Source organism: Mesocricetus auratus, unplaced genomic scaffold (assembly GCF_017639785.1).
Source record: "Mesocricetus auratus isolate SY011 unplaced genomic scaffold, BCM_Maur_2.0 Super-Scaffold_100018, whole genome shotgun sequence".
Taxonomy (NCBI): Eukaryota; Metazoa; Chordata; class Mammalia; order Rodentia; family Cricetidae; genus Mesocricetus; species Mesocricetus auratus.
The window spans coordinates 2,412,799-2,426,492 of NW_024429199.1; the positions used below are offsets into that span (position 1 = coordinate 2,412,799).

The 13,694-nt window shown below is 48.7% G+C and overlaps 1 protein-coding gene across 8 annotated transcripts in view; it reads left to right on the forward strand.

Annotated features, from left to right (window-relative positions):
• LOC101831404 overlaps positions 1–13,694 on the forward strand; it is a 165,973-nt gene that overhangs the window by 128,726 nt on the left and 23,553 nt on the right. For 6 of the 8 annotated variants that reach the window (XR_005869434.1, XR_005869433.1, XR_005869432.1 and 3 more), the window contains exons 37-41: positions 2,699–2,808; positions 8,356–8,505; positions 9,995–10,048; positions 10,697–10,864; positions 13,120–13,647. Coding sequence is in view for 5 of the 8 variants with exons in the window: in XM_040728142.1 (XP_040584076.1) it covers positions 2,699–2,808; positions 8,356–8,505; positions 9,995–10,048; positions 10,697–10,864; positions 13,120–13,647 (1,010 nt within the window). In the remaining 3 variants the exon portion in view is untranslated. The remainder of the gene's footprint in view (positions 1–2,698; positions 2,809–8,355; positions 8,506–9,994; positions 10,049–10,696; positions 10,865–13,119; positions 13,648–13,694) is intronic. The other 2 variants (XM_021229058.2, XM_040728143.1) reach the window with 2 other exon arrangements.

The following is a 13,694-nucleotide window of genomic DNA, read 5'->3' on the forward strand; positions in this document are numbered from 1 at the left end:
GCTAGAGAGCTTGCCACACAGATGGGAATTGCCAGACTCATGTAAAACTGGGTGCTGCTGCACACAGTGACCCTAGCACATGCCTCCAGAAATGCCAGCCTGGGATATGCAATGGAAAAAAAATCAAACAAAGATCCCGGTACAAACAAAACGCAAGGCAAGGAAGGCAACACCTGAAGTTATCCTCTGACCTCTAGTCTGACGTGCACTTACACTCACCATAACACAGAGAGAGAGAGACAGAGACAGAGAGAGAGACAGAGACAGAGAGACAGAGAAAACATATCCCCTCCTGCTGCTTCATGCTGAAGACACCATGGCCACACACACACACACACACATGCACTGAGAACGAGACAGATGTGGCTGTTGGCTCCTCTTTGCCAGAAATTCCTTGGACGGCTTCCTCTCTTGTCCAGCTGTGTGCCTTAATTTGAACTCATGTGCAGGGAGAGAGCTGGCAAATCCTCCAGCTCCCAGGAAAAGGCTTCTCCTTAGCTGCAGCCAGAGATAACCCAAACTGGCCCCGAGCTAGAAGTGTGTAATGAATACAACACCTCCATGGGCCTCTGCCCCAGAGCACCCTGGGAAAGGCATCCAAGTTCCAGTCTGAAACGTTTTCATGATGATCCTCAGTTCTGTCTGTTCATCAAAGCTTAGGCTTCTCTAAGAAGCACGGACTGTGATTTATAGTTTTATTATGCAAAGTAGCCACCTGTGGGAGAAATTCAGAATCCCGTTTTCAAAATCAGGACTTCTGCTGGGTCAGTAGGGCAGTCTATAAATTCTAGAGGCGTGGCCATTTCTGGGCAGATGGCCGCAGATACTTGCTCTTGTTCTCTGGTCACCCCGTGCATTTTGGACAGTGTGGCAGGGCCTCTCATCTGAGAGGAAACGAAAAGCCACAGCAGGCAGGGTGCAACAGAGGAGGGGGCAGTGGAGCTTGGCGCCCCCAGCAGAGTCACAGCTTCTAAGATTCCTTAGGCCCCGGTGTGGAGTGGCATGATCTGGCTTATGCTTCATTGTAAATGTGTGCGCGTGTATAAGCATGTACACATGAGTACACAAGCATGTGCAGGCTAGGGGACAACCTCAAGTGGCACTCCTCAGAAACCATCCACCTGTTTGTTGAAATAGGACCTGTCACTAGCCTGGTGCTCACCAACTGGCTGAGCTGGATGGCCAGTGAGCCCTGGGGTCTGCATGCCTCCATCTTCCCAGCAATGGGCTTAAGAATCGAATCGTGTTGCCACATCCAGCCGGCTTTCATAGGTGTGTTCTCAGATGCTTTTCTTGCAAGGCAAGCATTGACCACTAGTGCCGTTTCTCCAGCCCCTGTCTTGAATCTGGGAGCAGAGAAAAGGTAAGTGGCCGGATGCCGGGTGTCTTCTGAGGCAGCAGTGATGGATTAGATGCACTGTGGAGCAGGAGAAAAGAACAATCCTCCGTGACCCCAGGCTTCTGAACAACTGGGAAGACGGAAGTTCTGTCTTTGACATGGGCAAGCTCATTTAGGAAGGGGACACCCGTAACTTGATTATACATAAATTAAGTTTTAAGTCACCTTTAGAATAAAAAAGAAGTTAATCCAAACTTGAGATTATTATATATTATTATAATTATAAATCAGCTGTGAGATGATGAGGCAGCAGGTGAATTATGAATACACAGGAATGAGTAAGGCTGAGTCCTGGGGCACAGCGGGGTGGAGGAGAAGGGCGGGACACTGTGAGCTAAGAAGGAAGCCAGGTTGAAGACTTTCAGGTGCCTTGAGAGGGGACGCTTCCCCAACGGGGGGACTTACAAACTGGGCAAAATGCTAGCTAGGGCAGGCAAGTCAAGTCACTGGCTTTACAGGAAGTTGTGGGCATTTACGGTAAAATCCGTTTCCCCAGACTTGTGGAAGTGAAAACCAGGCAAGCGGGTTTGAGGGATGGCATTGCTTTCTGGGAATTCTTGTGAAAGGCACAAAGAAATGAGGTGGTGGATGGCAAGAGGAGACTCGGGAGGAGGATTTCAATAAAATGAGGACAATGGTGTGCAGCTGCGAGCAGTGCTCAAGGAAGGAGGGTAGTGACAGAGGAAAGACAGGGAAACTCCTAAGCCACGGCTCTGAGGCTCCCCTTATGTACATTGTTCTATGCCTTGCCATTTTCACTTAGTAACCCAACGTGGTTTTGATCAATACCATCAAACTCTTCCATCAATATTGGGAGAATTTCTTCTGTGAACAGTTGCATTCTACTCCATTGGGAGGGTTTTCGTAGCTTCTGCTACCATAAGAAACTTTGTGTTGCTTCCTCTCCTACGAATCAGCTATGATCTTTGTTTACTTCTGATTGCTGCATTTGATTGAAATCATCATGCAGATACAGGGTAGCAATCAAGTCAGACATCACGAAAGAGGATAATAGCAAAGGATTTCTTTCTGGGTTTTATCTACAATAACCATATTGTTCACTGCTTTTCAGAGGGACTTCCCCAAATGTTTTTATTAAGAACCTTGTTAGATATTTCCCTTCCTCCATATTCCAGAGGGTTCCATGCCCCAGTCTGCCTCCTCCCTTTCCCTGCCGGCATTTCAAAGTGGCAGATTGTTGTGTTGGCATCGTTTGGCAGCTGTGGAGTCATGTCCTTGATGCCAGTCTGTGTTTTGGGATGCCTGTGCTGATCTGTTTTTTGTTATTTGTTTTTCTAGATCTTTGGAAACACCAAGTCATGAAAGAAAACTTTTCAGTTGTGAGACCCCAGATAGTTGAAAGATTTGTACAGAGACTAATGGAGAGTTACCAAGAGGATGGACCCAAGGTAGGAATTCCAAACCAAGGGCTCCACTCTCCTTAAACAGAAACCCATGGGAGGAAGGCTGCTATTGAACACTCCCCTGGTGCTCTCCACTCTCCCTACTGAGGCTGAACTCCAAATGACCACCACTCACCACCACTGTAGTATGAAAAAGTCTAATGTCTGTCCATCTTGGAGTAACCAGGAAATGATCATTGGCTAACACCAAGTTTGGTCAAATGGTTAAAGACAAACTTGGAACTTTTGCATGAGTTGGTTGTTTTAAAGCAGTTCCTGTTGCTGATTTGTTAGTATAAAAAAGAAGAAAACCAAAAAGATCTATAATACACCTAACCAGGAAACATTGAAGTTTATAGTTTGGAGAAAAGGTCAATAAAAGACCTACAGCACCAAGAGGTAAGAAGTCATCCACACCCCCAACTTCCTCTCCAAGGGAAATGGCACCAATAATTTTACGTTTATGTTCTTTCAGAAAAGATACCTGAACTCGTATAATACCCTAAACTGTAATGTTGAACAGTGTTTGCCCTTGGCCAAAAGTGTTTGCTGAAATCAAAAGAATTCATTGAAAAAGCAAGACAAGAGAGCAAACACAAGTATTTGAACACCAGTTCCAGGATCACTGATAAGTGCTTAACACAAAAATCGTCTCCACCCAACCACTAAAAAAAAGCTGTTCTGCTAGACATGGTGGTGCACATCTGTAATCCTAGCACTCAGGAGGCTGGGGCAGGTAGACTAAAAGTTCTAGGCCAAGGGCCAGCAAGATAGAGCGCTGGGTAAAGGAGCTTGCAGCCAAACCTGGATGACGGGAGTTCTATCAGCAGGACCCACGTGGTGGAAGTTGCCACATCTGACATGGCATGCTCTCAAGTATATGTACATGTGGGTGTGCATGCATACACACGCCCACACACCAAACACACAAATAGATAATGGAAAGGGTGTGGGGGAAGGGTTCCAGGCCAGGGGCCAGTGAGATGGCAGAGTGAGCAATGGTTCTCGCTATAAAGCCTGGTGACCTGAGACTGATCCCCAGAACCCACACTGTGGTAGGAGAGCACACACTCCAGCAGGCTGCCCTCTGACTTCCACACAGGAACATAGACATAATAATTAGTCAGTCAGAAAGACAGACAGACAGATGAGAGGAAACAAGAATTCCAGACCAGCAAGACTCTGTTTTATAAAAATCAATAAACCAATAAAATTTAAAACTTTTTAAAACTCTGTATTGGCAAAGTGTGCTCAAATTTCTCATATTGTTTTCTTCAAGTTTACATTCTTTTCTTATGTTTTTGGAAATGTTCGCATAAATTTTATAAGAAACACTTCGGTCCTTAATTACGAGGTAGCGAGTTCCCAAGCATGGTTGGGGATGTATTTCCATGCACATATACTCACTTAGTGTCACTGAAGCGTTGTCCTGTGTGCTGATGTGCTCCATTTTCCAGTATGGAACCCTGACTGGCCTCCACCATTTTCTGCTGAGATCACAGGCATGTGCCACCACCCCCAGCCAAGGATGACACTGTGTAGGAAAGAAATGTAGACTACAAAGGCAGGGCAAATCCCTATCAGGTACATCGGCAACTCAGGAAATGCTTCGAGAGGTTGATGATGCTTGGCTCCTCTCAAGTTCACACCTGGCAAGCTACCAGCCTCTTCTGCTCACCTGCAGGAACCAAGAGTTCGCTCACGATCACAACCAAAGCTCCCCCTGCCCCAGGCGGCTTGTGTCTGGTCATTTGTTACTAAGTTGTATTTGACCTTCCATGACATCTTCACCACAGGTCCCTGGAGACCCACAGATCATGGTTCTGACCCTGACAGTGAGCCTCAGATAGCCCAGGCCCATTAGAGCCCTCACTGGAGTCTCTAGATGATTCGGCAGGGGGCTTGTTCAGGAAAACCAAGTGGGTACACATCCGTTGGACCCTCCAGAACATGCAGACAGGGAAACAGAGCTTTCCTGAGCCCCTTTACTGATTTCTTCCATGTCCAATGACTGGGCAGTGGCCAGGTGTCCTCAGCCCACCAACCCTCCCCTATACAAGCCGCCCCTGTTCCTTTCCACTGTTCAGGAGGCACACACTTGCCATTGTGGCCAGTCTCCTTTAAGTTCTAGGTTGTCTGCTCAGCTCATGGTGACCTTGGCCTCAATGTTTCTCTTGGATTACTGCCTGGCAGTGTGCTGGGTTGGGTCACCACATCACTCTAGTGCAGTGAGCTGTGCCCTGAAGCCCACAAGGTGTCCTCAGACACTGAGCTACTGCCCATCATCCGACTTGTTCTTGGTCAGTTTGGTCCATTCTTCGAACCTCTTGAGATCTTTACAGACGTGCATTTTCAACATCTGGTTGCTCTTTCAGCCTGCTCTGAGGTCCTCACTGAAGCCATTAGTAGCGGTGAAGACAGGACAGTCCCCAAGGCCCCAAGCTTCCCACGCTAGACCTCCCAGGCTGCACAGCTGTCTCAGACCAGAGCATCCATGGGCCAGGGGCATGCACAGTTCTCCTGCAGTGCTGCCATCCAGCCATGCTCTCCAGCCCCCTTCTCGGGCACCCCACTGGAAGCCAGGGATGCTGTCTGCTCTATTTCCTGTGGAAATCAGGTCATTCTGGCAGGTGTCTTTTTTTAAACTCATGTCGGTGTCTAGTCTCTTTCCAGTTTCTAGAAAACCAGCCTCCATCCATCACTGGTTCTAATATTTTCCCCCTTTGAGGCAGAGTTGGAGCTTATTAAAAAGGATTTTTAAATGTTTTAGTACAGTTATTTATTTATGAGGAGAGGGTACATGGAGACCAGAGGGAGACTTCCTGACTGAGGTATTGTTAGGTCCAAATCTTGAAACACAAGGAGGAGCTGGCAAAATGAAAACAGGCAGGGGACAGACCGCACAGCAGGGTGGGGGGAAGGACACTCTGGATAGCGTTAGATGGGGAGTGGCCCTATGTGTAACCCCTGGGAGTCAGTCCCAGTAAGAACACACCAACAGAAGGGGTGTTTTAGAAACCTCCCAAATACTTTTGTGCCTGATACTAAACCAATTGTTTGGGGTGGGTGTGGTGGCACACTCCTATTAAGCCACTGGAAACGGAGTGAGTCCTGGCACCGGCCAGTCCTCACCCAACATTGGCTCTCTTGAAGAATCAGAGCACAGGGCAACCTCCTGTTCTTCCAGCCAACACCATGGCCATAGTCAGTTTTGGGTTTAATGCTGCTGCTGCAGCGGGCTGGTCCAGAGGAGGGTGGTAGTGCCTACTGGGAAAATCTGGGTCAATGGGGGGGGGGGGGATGGGAGGGTGAAACCCATTCCAGCTGCCTCTACACAGAGCAGGAGGAACATTTGCAGTGACCTGAAAGTAGGGGTGCAGCTGAGGGTTCCTGGAAGAGCCAGCAGAAGCCCCGGGAAGGCTTCATAGGCTCCTCCCAGAGTGCTGAGTGCAATGTACAGGAACAAAGAATGACTGACCAGAAGCCTTTCTTCCTCACCTGCAGCTGCAGCCCCATCTCAGACACACTCCCCCGCCCCACTCCCTCATCCCGGCCCTGCTTTCAGAGCTGGACGGCTGGAGTGGATCCTTCTGTCCACTCGTGGTCCTGTCCCTTCCGTGCGCCCCACCTCAAGCCCCCCCCCCAGCCCCCAGCTTCCTCTAGCCAGTCTTGGGAGGAGGGTAGAGTTCTGACCATCCTCACCTCTCTGGTGCCATCCAGACTCATCAAGGCCCCTTTCCCCTGCTGTGGGAAGCCTCTGCTGCCTGGAGAGCCCGTGGTAATTACATTCTGCCAGCCCACATCTTCGGGGGCTATGGTGGCAGGAGGTTAGTCTGAGAAGCCATTGGCCTGCTAGAGAGTTGAGAGTTGGTGGAGGCCTTTTTGGCTTGTGCTCACTCCAGGCAGAATTCCCAGAGCAGTAAGGATGAGTCACTAGGGCTGGCCTCCAGGGTGGCCTGAGGTGAGGTCACTGGCCACACCCTCACTGACCTCCCAGTCTTGACTGGCTTCAGGTTTTCATCAGAGTCAAACCAGGAACTTCCCTTTGCCCACAAAGAAATCAGGGTTCTGAAGAGTGCCCCAGCATCCTTGGCATGGTGTCAACAGCTTCCTGGTGCTCATTGCCCAAAGGTGCAGAGGCTAGCAGGGTAAGGGTGACTTGCCTTACCCCATCCGCTGAAGGGGGCCTGGAGAATAAGTCCTAAGACTCTGGGCTTTTGCCCGGCTACAGCCGGTTCCCTCCCACAGAAGCAGAAGTTGTCCTCAGATCCCATGGACCAGTTATCATTACATCATGCCAGACTAATACAGTTGATGACTTTTTGAAAACATAACTTTTAGTATGTACACTTTATGTAAAAATTATTTAATTACATGTACAAATTGTGATTATATTATATGAGAAAAATAGAAACAGGCCAGGCGATGGTGGTGTTCATCTTTAATCCCAGCATTTGAGAGACAGAGGTAGGTATATCTCCATGAGTTCGAGGCTAGCCTGGTCTACAGAGAGAGTTCCAGGATAGCCAGGGATACAAATGCTGCCTAAAAAAAAAATGAAAAAGTAAAAAGAAAGAAAATAGAAGTATGGGCCAAAGAGATGGCTTAGCACAGTGGTTCTAAACCTTCCTAACACTGTGACCCTTTAATACAGTTCCTCATGTTGTGATGACCCCAACCATAAAATTACTTTCGTTGTTACTTCACAACTGTAATTTTCCTACTTTTGTGAATCAAATTATAAGTATCTATATTTTCTGATCGTCTTAGGCAACCCTTGTGAAAGGTTTGTTAGACCCCCAAAGGGGTGGAGAGTCACAGGTTGAGAACCACTGATCTAGACTTACATGGGTCTCCTCCCTCAACTGTGTTCCCCATGGTGACAATAGACCTTCCTAGTGATGTGAATACCTGTGGTGTGGCAGAGACCAGGAGGCAGCTGTGGAGAGAGAGGGCCAGGAGGGACTTGGATGGGCAGGATGAGGAGCACTGTCCCAGCAGGTGAGGGTCCTGAGCTGGAAGTTGGGGAGCACTGTCCCAGCAGGTGAGGGTCCTGAGCTGGAAGTTGGGGAGCACTGTCCCAGCAGGTGAGGGTCCTGATCTGGAAGCTGGGGAGCACTGCCCCAGCAGGTTGGGGTCCTGAGCTGGAAGCTGGGGGTAAACTGTGAGTTCTGATTGGGGAGTAGCTCTCCCTGTGTCTCCAGACTTCATCACAGAACTCAGAGTAGTTTCTGGACATACGTTCAAAGCCAGCCACCTAGTTTATCTTCTCTGCAAGTAGAGCTAAATACTGCATCCTAACAGTTTGTCTCTTTGATTTATAACCTTTAAGGTTTGAGACACACGGCAGGCCAGCCTCTGTTTCTTCTCTTGTCCCTGCCTCTGCAGAGGTTCGGAGCAGAGTGAAGGGAGGGAGGGGGTTATAGGTTTCAGTGTTGAGGGGAAATGAAAATGTGTCTACGAGTCAGAGCAACGCGTACCCTGAGCCTTAGCTTGGTGTGGCTGCCAGAAGCCCTGGCGGAGCCACCAAGAGAGACATCATTGCCTTTTCAGGTCACTTTCAGGAGGGACCACCTGGAAGCCTGCCTCCTCTCCCTGGGGTGTGATGTGATGGCAAGAGAACGCAGCAACTTTGAGACCTACTCCATGTGTTACGAGCACGTGCTGCAACATGCCAGGGAGAAGCTCAGCCAGAGGGAGCAGGTACCCAAGGAAGTGGGACCATGCAGGAGAAAGGATCAGAGTCACCAGGCAACGAAAATCTGAACAGGGGAGGAAAGCTGTTCTTAGGACGAATCTGGGGGCAGGGAACAGTGCCCTCCACATTACTTTCTCATTGGTTCCTTTTCGCGGGCCCTGGCACTCTTAGTTGTGAAGTTGCTTGCAACAACGAGGTTGTAGACTGTAGAGGTTACCATGGATCCAAGGCAGGGCCAATAAATGGGGTGAGCCTTTGAGAAAGATGTGTAACTGCTACCCCTCCCTCAGATAACACCAATCTCCTTGTACTATTCCTGGTCTATCACACACACACACACACACACACACACAATCTGTCTTCATATCATCAGTCAATTTCAGTGATGAGACCTTGTCCTAGTTAGGGTTTCTATAGCTATGTAGAGATACCATGGCCACAGAAACTCTTACAAAGGAAATCATTTAATTGAGGCAACTTACATTTTGAGTTTAGTCCATTATTATAGTAGGACATGACAGCGTGTAGGCAGACTTGGTGCTGGAGAAGGAGCTGAGAGTCCTACATCTTGACCCAAGAGCAATAGGAAGTGGTCTGAGAGTCACTAAAAGAAGCTTGAGCAAAGGAGACCTCAAAGCCCACCCCAACAGTGACACACTTCCTCTAACAAGGCTATACCTCCTAATAATGTCACTCTCCATGAGCCTATGGGGGCCAATTACCTTCAAGCTGCCACAGACCTCCTTAAAATTAGGTCTCAGTGCCCATGGGGTCTCAGAGTCACTCTGTCATATGATTTCATTTTATACTTGAGAAAAATATGAAACACTGTACATAAAAAAATTGAATGAAGTAGTAAGGTATCAAACAGTGAGTCTTGGACTTGTCCACACTTGATGACTTCCCCATAGCTGAGCTCTGCCTCATTGTAGAAGCCTGGAAGTCCTGGCGTGGGTGGGTGTGGGTGTGCACACACATGTTCATGTGTATTTCTCAGAAACTACACACCTTAATTTTTTGAGACATATTCTCTCACTGGAACTTGGAGCTTGTCAATTCAGCGTGGCTAGCTGGCTAGCAAGTTTCAGGTATCTACCTGTCTCTGTCTTCCCAGAGCTAGGATTACAAGTATGTTCCACTATGCCTGCCTTGCATGTTGTCTTTTGATGTTTTGTTAGAATCCTCAAAATTTAATTGCCCATAGTGGTGCAGCCTTGTAATCCCAGGACTTGGGAGGTAAAGGCGGGAAGACCAGAAGGTTAGGGTGCCCTCGGTCATAGATTAAGTTCAAGGCCAACCTGGTATACATGAGGGAGAGAGGGAGGGAGGCAGAGAGATCCAAAAGTCTAACAAGGTGCCAAGCACAGCCCAAGCTACTGACAGGACCAGGGTCCAGAGGATCTTAGAATGAGGCTGTGTAGACACCAACAGGAAGGGTTGTGTGTGCACGTCAGTGCGTGTGTGGTAGACTGAGCCCTGCCTTCTCCTCCTCAGGAAGTAGACTTTCTTCGAAGAAGTCAGGTTCCTCCTGAAGACTGTGCTGGTCAGGTAGGTCGGTTACAAACTCTTAGTCTGCCAGAAGCTGCTGTTGCCTGCAGCAATCTTGTCCAGAGAGGTCCATGCAGGCACATTCAAGGACTATAATTTCATTTTTGTGTATGTGATCTTCCTAAGGGGCATTTTCCCCTAGGGTTTTTCTTAAGTTGTCTTTGTTACGTATTGTTTTTGGGGGGTAGTACTTGGCAGAATTATGTGGGTACACTTCTTTCTTTTTTTAAATGCCAGTTAGAGTGAATTTCAAAAATGAAATGGCATTTGGTTGAGGGGTCAAGGGAAGGCCAGTGTGGAGATGAGGGTCAAGACAGTTGAAGGATTTTATCAGAAGTACTGTGCTTAAGTACCAGGTCTTTGAGACTCGTCCATTCATCACAACAAGAATGTTCCATGCAGGGTGAGTGTCTTTCACCTCAGCACATGGGAGGCAGAGGCACATGAATGTTAGAAGTGTCTGACCCTATTCAGGACTGTTGAGCCAACCTGAGATTCTGCCTTCCCCATATACACAGTAGGCCATTCGCCTTCACGAGATTGCAAATGGAGACTGTGCTAGTCCATATGGAACTATTCTGCAGCTTGTAATTCCTCCATTGCTACCCACATGTCATGTTGTATATTCCACATTATTTCTGATACTAGGTTGCAGAGCTCAGTCATGACCTGATCATGGAAATCACCGCTCTGAGAGCCCAGCTGACAGCTCTGGAAGAGGAGAGTTTGAACCTAAAACACCAGATTAGAAAGGAAGTTCAGGAGGAATACAGATCATTAGTGCAAGCTTTGTTTATGACCTGCTTACACATAAAGGCAAGTGTCTCACATCTGCGATCTGGGAAGCCCCGTGGCTACATACCAAGGGACCAATGGCAGAATGGCCTTTGAGGTACCAAGAGATTCTTTAGCCCCCCCCCCATTTCAAGCAGGAAGGTTTTGTTTGCTTGGAGGTTTGTTTTATTGAGACATGGTCTTGCTGTGTAGTGTGGGCTGTGCAGCCCCTGCCAAACTCAGAATCAAAACGTCCCTACTGCTTTAGCTTCCCTTGCGCTGGGGTTATAAACGTGCACCACAATGTCTAACCAGCTAGAAGATTTTGCCGGAGAGAGGATGAACGGTGGGTTGTCATTTTTTTATTTTGTTTTGTTTACGTTTGTGCGTGTGTTAGCATGTACATGCCACGACACACACGTGGAAGTCAGTTCTTTGCTCTTACCACGCGGGTTCCAGGGCTCAATCTGAGGCCATCAGGCATGGCGACAAGCACCTTTACCCACTGAGCCATGTCACCAGTCTGAGTTGTCACTATCTTCCAGGATTAACACTCAGTTTTGGAGAACTGAGTTGTTTATTCTACAGTTGAGATCTACTGGTTGTTGGAAAGAGGAGGCATTCTGCCTCAACTTCCCTCCAGCGTCTCTCACTGTTACTTCAGCTGAGTGAGATACCCAAGTGGGTGAGCTGAGGACCTCAGAGCCATGCTTGGGAGGAGTGAACAGCAGCCTGAGAGCTTGTTGGGCAGGTTTGGAATCTGAACTGGTTTTCACAGATCTGGCTCACCTTCCACGTGCCCTTCTGCCTTTCTCCTGCATTTAGAATCAGGGATCTACCAACCTGTCAGTCAAGGGGCCCCCAAAAAGGAATGATGGGACTCCCTCATTATACCACTGTGGAAGCTAGTCACTCTATAAAATTGAGCATCAGACAGACAGAGGTCCTACGCCTAAAATGAGTCATTGGGGAGCTTGGGCACCCTGCCTATGGATTTCGGTATACACACACAGTGCCCCACGTAACTGGATATTCTCTGGAGCCAACCCCATTTAATCCCTCCCTTCCCTTCCCTCCCTGGGAGTTCCAGAATAGACCCTAGGGTTGTCTTATTAGCAGGAGCCCCTGGCGATGCTCTGCCTTTGTCCTCCAGGGACTATTAGAGATGTCTTCTTGCTTGCAAAATACAAATGCTTACAAATATTAAAAGATCAAATTCAAAATGGCCTCGAGCTGCAGGAGGAGTCTACGAAGGCTAGCCTTTCCCACGCAATCATGCAGGCATAAAAAGATAAAAAGTGGGCTCTCAGCTTCTCCCAGACTCAAGGAGTTCTACCAAACCCCCAAAAGTAGAGAAGCCCTGTCCAACTCCTTGGCCCCAGGCAATGGCAATGTTCACACTGATAACTACACTCGGGCTTCCTGACATAATTTCTAACTGGGCATTCTCCTGCCTTCCTCTCTGGGGAAGTGGTTCAGAAATAAAATGGTGCCTGTGTGTCCTCTTCTCAGCCTTGGGATTTGTCTGCTCAGGCTGCCACAATAAAATGTGCTAGACTGGGTGGCTAAAACCCAGAAGTTTATTTTCTCACAGTTTTGAAAGCCCAGAGTCAGAGATCAGGTAAAAGGGTAGACTGTTCCCTTCCTAGTGGACCCGAAGCTGCCTTCCCCTATAGAGAGAAAGAAAAAGACAATCCTCTGTCTCCCTGAGATAGGGCCCCACCCCTATGACCTCATGTTACCCTCAAAAGCCGTCTTACATCACCAGACATCTGAGGTTGCATAGGTGAGTTTGGGAGGAATCACGATTCAGTTCACAGTACTGAGTGTCCTGGGTCACTGTCAGCCGCTAGCCACAGCCATTCAGAACAGAACATCTCATACCCAGGTTTCCTAAGGAGCAGTCAGTCCACCGTCTTCCTTCACTTCTCTGTATTTAGTGAAACTCCTGATGAGTGGCTCATCTACAATGACATTAGATTCTGCTCCGAGTCAACCTGGGAGCCAGAACTCCACCTTTACCACCTCAACTCCTTTCCCCAGTCACCCTGTCACCTCCCCTGCCCACTGTCCTTCTGGCTCAGCTTGCCCTGGTGTTGACAGGCGAGGCATGTTCTAGGACACATAAGTGGCCAAAGGATGAAGCCCTGTAGCTGAAGGACAACACTTAAGGGCCCCTACTGTGCCTGCCTTGTAATCCACGTGAGGAAACCTGTTGGGGGAGGGGTGCATTTTACACCCCCCCTTCACGCCGCACGGGGCACTGTACTTCCTTGAACTGAGTCTGCAATTTTCAGGAGAAGCTGGATGAGAATCAGTTTAATTTGATCCAGAAAGTGTGTGAGCTCATCGGTGAAGTGAGAGCCGAAGGGATTGCCAACATGAAGCAGCTGAAGAAAGCCTGGGGCTCTGCCAGACCTGAGGAAGGAACAAAAGAGAGCACAGCCGAAGTTCGTGGTCGCACGCTGCTGCATTTCTTCCTAGCGCCCAGCCCATCATTGACCCGCTTAGTCTCCCCAAAACACTGTAGCATTGTCTTAGAGGGACCCTGGGGTGGGGCTCCACACGGTCACGAATCCTTTCAGAAGGCACATCTGGAGTTAGTATCAATTTTCTGGTTTAGGAACCATGTGCCCTTCTGGGAAAAAGGACAAAGAGTGGCCTTTTCTAAACGTAAGCCTTCTTGGCAGGAGCAGCTGTGCCCCTTGGAGCAGGACAGCAGCAGCGCCCTGGCTACTCTGCTGTGCAAAATGCGGAGCCTGGGCCGCTGGCGCCTGGCTGTGCTGGAGGCTCGCCTTACAGGTCAGCTGAGCAGGGCAGAGAAGGTGAGTGTTGAGGAGAGGCCCCTCGTGTGTGTGTGTGTGTGTGTGTG